The following is a 10,175-nucleotide window of genomic DNA, read 5'->3' on the forward strand; positions in this document are numbered from 1 at the left end:
ACAAAAATCAACCAACCAAGCAAATCATTTCATTTCACCAAGCAAAACACAAAAATATCTCTTCTTCTTCTTCAAGCTCTCGGGTTTTTTCTTAAAAAATGAAAGTCCAAGCTCCTCCACTTACTATTTAGCAAGGTAATTATCTAAGCTTCCCCATGGATAGTTACATACTTCCTATAAGTTTAAGCTTCTAATTCCAAGCCAATCTTTTTCTATAAATCATGAAAGAAGATGGTGAATAGTGTTTTCAAGAACTAAAATTTGTGTTCTTGAAGTTTTGTTTAGATTAAGCTTGGATAAGGGCTTTAAAGGTGATTCCAAGCCATTCTCTTGATTCTCCACTCTCCAAGGAAGGTATAAACTACAAACCCTAGCTTTAGTTTTGAGTAATTAGGATTGAATGTGTTTGATATAGCATATGTGAAGCATGATGCTTGATTGGTTGAAGTTTGGTTGAGTTTGTAGAGATTAGTTGGTTTTGTTGCATTGTTGGAGTTGTAAATCTTGGTAATTAGTTAAAGAACCTAAGTAAAGCTTTTAGTTCATGTGAGGAATAAGTATAAATGGTTAATGTGGATTTGTTGGGGCTGTTATGATGTGGTTTGGAGGGATATTGGTTGTATGATTGATTTGGGGTTGATTTGTGGTTGGTATTGAATGGTTTAAAATTGGGAAAACGCGTAAACATAGCCGTCGTAACATCCGATTTTCTTTAGACTGTTTTTGTGCATAACATTAGGACCCGAGAACCCCCTGCTAGATTATGACCACTGCCATGATTAGATAGCTCATGTTACGAGCTTCGTTTTGATATGTAGTTCGTTCGATTCCGATGCACGGTTTAGGAGAAACGACCGTTTCAAGTAACGGCGTTTCGCGAACGAAACTTTTTCCCTCGCCTTACTTTGAAACATAGATTAAAGACCAAAAAGGGTTAATTAATGTATGAAACATTTATGGTAAGTGTGTTAGGCAGTTTGTAAGACACTCGCGAAGGAATCGCTTTAAAACTCATAAAGGTTAAATTATTAAAAATGGTGGAGCCGAGGGTACCCGAGTGGCTTAAGCGAATCAGTGAGCGCAAAACAAGCGTTAGAGTCTAAGTTAGTTAAAGTATAGATTTACAAGTGATTTTGGTTTAATTCCAACTTACTTTTTGTTTATAGGTTACCAGACTCGTCCCGAGCCATTCGTAACCCCAGTCGCTCAGGCAAGTTTTCTACCCGTTATACTGTTGTTGTGATGTAAATATATGTATATGCATTATCTTGTGATATTGCATGATTGTTATTAGCAAATTTTGCGATATATTGGAGCATGCTAATATGGTATATATGCATGTCTGTTTCGTAATCTGGTTATCTATCTGTTGATTTCAATGCTTATAGTTGCATAATACCTATGCTAGAAATGAGCAAGTAGTTGCGTATACCCTTAGTATAGGGGATAAAAGGTGAGCATATTTCTAAACCGGGAGTCGATGTTCCCGAGTATATATATATATATATATATATATATATATATATATATATATTTATATATATATATATATGGATATAGTTTTTAAAACTATTAATCGAATAAGGTTTATTCGATAACTTTAACTTTATTTTATTATTGAATATTATTTCAAATATTATTCGAAGGCGTATGACTCCTTTACATTATTTATTGAATATTATTTGAATATTCATTTGAGGATGTATGACTCCTTTATTTTATTTAATGAATATTATTTATAATATTCATTCGAGGTATTATGACTCAGCTTATTTTATTTATTGAATATTATTTGAATATTCATTTGAGGATGTATGACTCCTTTATTTTATTTAATGAATATTATTTATAATATTCATTCGAGGTATTATGACTCAGCTTATTTTATTTATTGAATATTATTTGAATATTCATTTGAGGATCTATGACTCTGATTATTTGCTGAGATATATTCTTTAATTTATTAAAGAATAAGGTGTCGATAATCAAACTTATTTTTGATTATTCAAATAAAGATATTACTTTCGTATAAGTATATCTTTGATTATTTGCTATTCATTTCAAGTTTAAGTTTTAATACTTCTACTTCAATTATTTTATAAAGATTATCTTTTATGGGAATATTATTTAAATAATAATATTCAGACATTTTCTAAATATTCTGGGGACTGATTTACTTCATTAAATCAGTTTTACTCCAAACACTCTTTAAAGTGTTTTCGAGTCTTTAAAATGATTTTCAAAAGTTAGAGCGGATCCCAAAACTATTTTTATATTTAAGATCTTCCTTTTAAAAAGGGGATTTAAATACTCGCTCAAAACCTGGGGGATCCGGCTCGGTGGTGTGTTTTATATTCGCAACAAGGTTGCTGTCTTGGTAAAAGAGTTTTTGATTACTTACCCAATATTCGGGAAGTAAAATTCTTGGAACAAGTTAATCCATTAACAGGCATCGCCTGGGAAATATCGGTGAGTTTTCCTTTCCAACTAGGTACGACTTCTTGGTGGAGCCGTATCAACAAGTTTCTACTTGGGGAAAGGGGGAAACGAGCTTTACGTTTCAGAGTCATGGATTTCATCTGAACTAGGAGTGGCGTAAGTGGTCGAGTAGCGCCGGCCCAGCCTTATTATATTGGCCCAAATGGCCTGGAAGTTCCGCTAAGGCGGTCCATTCCTTAGGAGTTCAGTGTTCGGTTGACAAGTAAATCCGACAGGTTCTCCTCTACATGTAGAAAATGGTGGGGTTGTACTACTACGACTGATCATCGTAAGTGGTCTTCCTGGCGCGGTAAACTCCCGTAATGAGTTCATCATCCAATTGGATATTTCTGCAACACTACCCAAAGCACTTCGATAGAAAGGCTACGGTTGGGCGATTGTTGAGTGTTGGCAGGGTCAAGTTTTCAAAATAATGTTTGCATCAAATGAAGTATCTCATAACTTCATTTTATTTTGATGATATTTTAAAGGTTGAATCTATTCAAGTATTATCTTGTAGTCTCATCTATGTGATGAACTTTTGAAGCTAATTTATAACTTGAACGGTGGTAGTTCAAGTAGTATTTGGGAAAGATATAAGTATATTGGGGTATCTTGTAACTTCATCTTTTAAACTTATATCTAATTAATAATTGTCTTATGAATGACAAAGATTTTTAGAAAAATGTTGAGATAAGGTTAGATATATGAGATCACCTTGCAGCGATATTTTTTTTATACAGTTATACACTGGGACTTTGTGTATATTATGCATGGAAGAGGACTTCCAATATTTTGAAAAGTATATATGTATATATACTGAATATTTTGCGACTTCATCGCATTAAGATATCAAACTTGGTTCATTTCTTTTGACCAAGACTTTCATGAGTATTATGAGTAGGCTCATATATTGTAAATCATTATACATATTATTTTGGTGGGCTTGCTGCTCACCCTTGCTTTATTTCTTCATCACACAACAACAGTTAGGAAAGATGGCCAGACTCCAGCAGACCCAGTGCAAGCGCGTGGGAAACGTCCTGCGTCTTCCCGTTGATGTTGTAGCTGCTATAGCTGCAGAGGTAGATCTATTGTAGATCAGATCATCTACTTTTGAGAATCAATTATGTATAATTATAACTTGTGGCAGATAATGGCAATTAACTGTAAATTTATCAAGTAATCATTTTGGGTTGTAATAACTTTTAAATTGTGGATTCAAAGACTTGTACTTATTTAAATTTCATCTCTGAGACTATAACGGGTTGTGGTGTGTATTAGTGTGGGGTCACAGCATAAGGTTATTTATTAATTAAGTGAAGTGATATTGTGGAAAGAAAGACCGTGACGACCCGGATCCCCGACCCCGGATCTGGGGGTGTTACATTAAGTACCTTCACAGATAAGTTGCACAGTATCCCAAATTTCCTTAGCAGTTTGGCTGTTAATGACATTATCAAACATATCTTGATCTAAACCATTAAACGGAATGTTCATGGATTTCTTGTCCTTGTGAACCTCTTCAATATCTTCATCAGTCCATTCTGCTTTTGGCTTGGGAATAGACTGTCCAATAGCAACTGTGGCAGTTGCAGCTATGGCCACCTTGTGAGGGATGTGAGGACCATTTTTAATGCAGTTGATGTAGCTTTCATCTTGAGAGAGAAGATGTAGATGCATCTTCACTTTCCAGTGATGATAATTATCTCTTTCCAGGATTGGAATCTTTACACCAATATCCTTCTTACTCATGATGTTAGTAGAATAGATCTTTAAACTCTTTGTAAGTTAAGAGCTTACTCTAATACCAATTGTTAATCCAAAGGAACTAACAATGAGATTTACAGAAGAGGGGTTGAATGTAAATCTCAAAACTTTTTCAAGTTTTGAGCAGTTTCAAAGGCTATGTGTTTTGATGAACAAGTGTGTGTGAATTGCTTTGAGCTGGTGCAGACAGATATATATTCAAACACAAATGTAAAGAACACAAAAGACTTAAAAACTTTTCTGGTGGATTTGTTGTTACACCAGAGATGTGTTATTTCAGAAAATCTGTGATTCAAAGAATTGATCACAGCTGCATCCTAGTACAAACTAGATGATTTTCACTCAATGTTTTTCTAAACAGCTCTGGAAAATTCACACTCTAATTACTAGCTGCAACTTGATTTATATATCACCAAGTTTACAAGTGAAGACAAAAGTACAATTAAAAAGATTCTTCACATGTTTCTTCTTCATTTCTCTATCCAATACAATCTAGGTTGATCTGTGAATCTTTGAATACTTCCTTGTTTGCACCAGAATAGAAATGCTGCATTTTCTTAATTCCTCCAAGAGGCTGCCACATTCCAATTATCTCTGTCAACCCATGTGCCTCTATCAGCTTATGAATTGTCACTGTCAACTGCTATTGAACTTAGCAGCTGTTGAAGCTTTCATCCGTTGATGGCTTTATCCGTTGATGCATTAGCAGTTGAAGCTTTATCCGTTGATGCACTCATCCGTTGATGGATGTTATCCGTTGAAGCTTTAGAGACATTCGTTGAAGCGTTGTTTCTCATACGTTGAAGGCTTTTAGCTTATCAGTTGATACTACTTCACTTATACAAAATTACAAGGCATGAAATATTTACAGTTAGCCCTCATATTTGCATATCCACTAGTAGTCAACATGACTTATAATTTCCCACAACATCTAAGAATTATAACTTGAATACAGAAACTGAAATGTGCTACAATACTAAACTTATTTCTAAGTAAAGCTACTCCATCAACGGATAGCCAGAATGGTCTTATCCGTTGAGGCTATAAATACTAGATTCCTACTTAAGTGTTTTGTTTAACTTATCATCAAACTAATACACATATTCCTAACAAAAAGTGTTACAGCAGGGTTTGGGCTATCAGTACAATATTTATGGGCCCCACAATAGGGCCCACATGTGGGGTATCGATGCAACCTTTTTGCAACACTTTTTAGTGTTTTTTGCAACGCTTTTTAGTGTTTTTTGCAACGCTTTTTAGTGTTTTTTGCAACATTTTACACTGATTATTAGCAACACTAAAAGGACCTATTGCAACGCTTTTACAAAAAAAATGCAAGGAACTGTTTGTAAATTGGCATTCCCATAAATAAGACCATAGTCATAAAACCAACACAATCAACCAATCTACCAACCATAACATCAGTTATCCCAAATAAACACCACTACCTTTACCATCAACATACTACCATTCTTATACCACCAATTATCTTCCAACCATAAAATGAAAGCGAAAGTTTTGACAAGTTAAAGTTACACACTTCAAAATATAAGCATCGTAGTACTGAGAAAAACAAAGTAGAACGATAATACTTCAACTTTATAACCAAACTGTAGACTGTAGTCACGTAGGTCTAGAATGCAATTAATGGATATGAGATAGTTTAAGGTAATCTCTTCATAAGAAGACCTTCAAGGCAACCAGCTCCTTTAATCCCATCTCGACTGAAAGCATACTCTCAATGTTTCCTTCTCCAGTTAGATCACCCAAGTTTTGGACATGGTTGCTTCTCCACTCTGGATTTTTTCTCCTGCTTAGTTAGAAGATAGATTTAATGCAAGATGGTATCACATTACAGGAATTTTTTATATTTTTGCAATTACATAATTAATATTAAAAAATCAGAAGCAATACATATATATATAATAACTACTTAAAAGCATGATGATCCTGATTTTTGTTAGAACTGATATAGCATATAATTGTCTTGAAGAAGTATCAAATCTTATAAATGCAGACAGGAAATCGTTACCTTCCCAAGGCACAGACAGAGTGCCACATTTTATTACATTCTCATTCATAACATATTCAATTGTCGATGCATCGAGAAAGACCGACAAGGTCATTAGTTGGCATATGTATTCATGCCTATAAGATTGAAGTCGTGTATGATAGACTACAGAAGCTGCAGATGGCCTTGCTCCTTTAAAATGTGAACATAATGTTTGGTGGCCCAGCACATCAATCATGCCACTTGCATCCAATATCAGTAAGGCTTGTAACGCATCGGCCTTCTGGCCCTTGGGATCCGTCTGCACCAGAGGTAGAAAGACTTTTAAAATTAAAAGGATTAAGATGCACACACACTACATGCCACAATACTATGAAATGATTTAATAGCATCATATAGCATAATACGAAAAGGAGGCAAACATATAGACAGGCCTGAGAAAACATAGACTATGTTAGGCTATTTTTAAATTAATTACATGATATACTTTTGATGGGGAGGACTTTCTAAAAGTCATGGTATATATCTTCAAGATGAGACAGCGCAACTGAAGTAAACTCAAAAGTATGTGGTTTGAGCAACAAGATTGGATTCGGGTATATAGTAGGCCAGGGCTTTAAATTTGTTAAAATAAGCCACAAAGGTTCATATTTTTTTCACAGAGCTCCCAAAGGCGCCTGCCATGAGAGATATCCACAACTTCATCTTCTGTTCCCTATCAACCTCAAAATTTTATTAAACAATTGCAAGTCCAAAGTACAGACATGTAAGAAAATTAAGGGGATAAATTTACTTACATGGATTATAAGAATAGGGCAATGAACATATTGAATTTTATCAACGTTCTGCAGGAGAAAATACACCGACAAACATTAAAACTATGTAGTAGATGTTTAAATATATACATTTCATATAGTAGGCTCTTTCATATAAACAGACCTTATATATGTCAAGCCAAAGTGTTCGTTTCATCTGATATATTACTCTAAGGCCAGATAAGACTGCACTCTGAAGGATTACAACCCTTAATGCATGCACTCGTGTAGCTAATTCCATGGTTGGTCCACTCCCAATTGATTGGCCATACAATAATATATCCTCATCTCTTGCTCCATATTTCTCCTTGAGGCATCCATATGCAGCCTCTATGTCAGCATATGTGTTGTGTTCACTTGGCTAATTGACAAGGAAGAATTTTAATAGCCAGATCAGCAGTTGATCACAGCTTAATTAAGTTATTATCTACTATCCTCAAGTAAATAAATGAAGCGAGAAAATGATTCTTAGAAGAAGGAAAATCACAGTGTTTCAGATTTTAAACCTAGAGTTTAGTAAAATTGTTACTATATATGATACTCGGTAACCATGTCAAGCATATATCGACAAAGTTGAAATCTCCAAAAATTATAAAATTTTCTATAGAGTGGATGCCACACCTCTCCTGTGGATTTCCCATAGCCACCATAGTCATACCTATATCAAGAACCAAAAATTCAAACCAATCAGTCCATGAGATAAGATAAATCGAGTATAAATGTGTATGTTTAATACACGAGGAATGGACCAACCCCATGACATTGACGCAGAGTTCATCATATAATTCAGTCAAGAATTTGAACATCTGGCCTATATCAGCAGCATTGCCATGAGAGTAAAGCACTGTGAGTTTTGCTGATAAATTCCTCACATATACCGCAGTTATGTTGTGACCTTTCTTTGTTTGTAACTTGGACACTTCAGCCTTCTCTCCCTCTGGCACACCAATAAGTTTAAGTTTTCCAGTCTGTTCATCGATATCTATCTTGTACGATGATTCTGGAGGGAAGAATGCAAGTTTGGCTGCAATGGATGATGTTGTAGCACCCATTGAGATGGCTTCAAGTTAATTTCTGTCAACTGATTTTGAAGTCTTTGTTACTTCCCTGATGCTACAAAAAAATAAGTGAGCACTATTAATGATCATACAGCTGTTAAAGAATATGAGCCTGGAAGGAATACCAATGTTGTAGCCTGAAAAATATGAATTTGGGGCTTTAAAATACTGAATTAGCCCATTAGGCATCTCGTTAAAATAAGTTAGACACTCACTCTAGTTAGATGTAGTAATCTCACTATTGTAACATTTTTAGCAGCAGATCACGAAATGAGCTTTCTTAGCCTAGAATAACTAAATTTTCCCTACCGTTTTCATATCTCATCAGACTCCTCACTGATCTAATTTCCAAATGGATGTCAATGTGAAACACACATTTGTTAAGAGAGGAAATATATCTGATCTCTTTGTGAGATAATGTTATCAATGAGACCAGGGACAGAAGTTGTCCACATATGTAAATTTATGAAATCGCGTCTTTCAATCAGCAATAACTTCTGCACTACACAGTTACACAAAACCCCAGCAGAACTGATAGTGGGGGTAGGAAGAGTACAGATCTATGTCCTTGTGTGATGAACGGCGTCCATCGCACATACCTTTGCTGAAACAAGTACAGAAACCAACGGTTATTCCTTCGATATCCTGTTTGTAGATATTTTGAAATGGTCCTTAACAGTATTATGTTCTTACTCCGTTTCAAGTCCTGATCCGTAAAGGTTTGTCGGGACATCTTGCAAGCGGTGTTTGACCAAAACTATGACCATCTACAATGACATAAATAAAGTAGAGCTAAGCAGTCTATAAATTCACTACACGGAATATACTAACTCAAAGTTACATATAAGTATCCTGCTCAGATCAACAATTATATATTAGATAGGTAATCTAAAAAAGCTCTAATTGCATGAACTATAGATTCTAGTAACTAAAAGGTTTTTATACCAACAATAATCACCTAAAATTTCCAAATTAATTTATAAACATAGCGCCACAAAAAAAATCTCTATCAAAATCAAAACATAATTTCAAGTACAAATTATACCTCGCACATACGAGCAAGAACCTGTTGGCACTTAAAAGCCTCTTCTTTCACTCCTGCAATCCAGTCTCTTCCACAAACTTCAACACTTAAAAACACAATAAATCAACCAACCCAATTCATCACATAGAAAAACACACACAAAAACAATATACGGATAATTGTAACTAAACAGATTTATGCTTCAATAAACACAACTCAAAACCCTAATTTGAAATAAAAATACAAGCTCAATTTATGAATAATAACTGATGAAATAAGAAAGCAGTAGTTCAAATCGATCGAAACCCCCAAAATTTGACCTAATTAAACTCCAATTGTAGAATCCCCAAAATGGAACCCCCAATAAAAACCCTAGTAATCAGTAATCAAACCCCGGCAAAGCCTAAATCGACGCAGAAATCTTGAAGCCCGAGATAAAGACCTTGAAAACCCAAAATCTTGAGAGAGTGTGTGAGATTGTGAGAGTGATTATAAGTGAGAGTGTATGAGTTTTTATTTTTCTAAGTGTGTGTGTGGAATTGTGTCTGAAAACCGCTCGTTATTTAAAATTTCAACCCCCGCTTCTCTAATATTTTAACACTACACCATAGAATGGCTATGGCAACCACATTTCTAAAAATTTGAGAAATGATGTTGCAATTGGTAGACCATTGTATATATATTGCAAGGACTTTTAAAATTATTGCAATTGAAGTGCAAAAAAAGAAAAAGGTTAACAATTAGCTATCTATTGTAACAAGAGTTGTTAGGCGTTGCAGTACATTAAAAAAATTAGCCAAATAAATGGCGGGCTTCTGAAACATTGCTGGGCGGGATTTTACTAAAAGACTTGCCGGGCTTCCCAAAATAAAATAAAAAAAAAGTAAAACAAAAGAGGCTCGTAGAAGAACAAAGTAAACACAGCTGGACATTATATTTTCAGACAAAGTAAACACAGCTGGAAGAAGAACAAAGCTCATAAACACAGCTCGAAGAGAGGAGAATCTGAGGAGAATCTG

General features: G+C 34.7%; 1 protein-coding gene across 1 annotated transcript; it reads right to left on the bottom strand.

Moving 5' to 3' along the window:
• Positions 1–6,884: 6,884 nt before the first annotated feature.
• On the bottom strand, positions 6,885–8,126 carry LOC141696131 (uncharacterized). The gene is made up of 5 exons (XM_074500317.1): positions 7,828–8,126; positions 7,696–7,732; positions 7,199–7,435; positions 7,057–7,104; positions 6,885–6,974 (listed from the first exon to the last, which is right to left on the bottom strand). The coding sequence occupies exons 1-5, from the start codon at positions 8,124–8,126 to the stop codon at positions 6,885–6,887; spliced, it is 711 nt and encodes a 236-aa protein (XP_074356418.1).
• Positions 8,127–10,175: the final 2,049 nt, after the last annotated feature.

This window comes from Apium graveolens, chromosome 11, assembly GCF_009905375.1.
Source record: "Apium graveolens cultivar Ventura chromosome 11, ASM990537v1, whole genome shotgun sequence".
NCBI classification, from domain to species: Eukaryota; Viridiplantae; Streptophyta; class Magnoliopsida; order Apiales; family Apiaceae; genus Apium; species Apium graveolens.

Excerpts from the sequence above, each read along its gene's own strand:
- LOC141696131 (XM_074500317.1), bottom strand. The coding sequence starts at position 8,126 with ATGGGTGCTACAACATCATCCATTGCAGCCAAACTTGCATTCTTCCCT. Across the intron at positions 7,105-7,198 it reads TTTGGCTTGACATATATAAG|AACGTTGATAAAATTCAATA; the intron begins GTCTGTTTATAT and ends TTTCTCCTGCAG. Across the intron at positions 6,975-7,056 it reads GCCCTATTCTTATAATCCAT|GGAACAGAAGATGAAGTTGT; the intron begins GTAAGTAAATTT and ends TGAGGTTGATAG.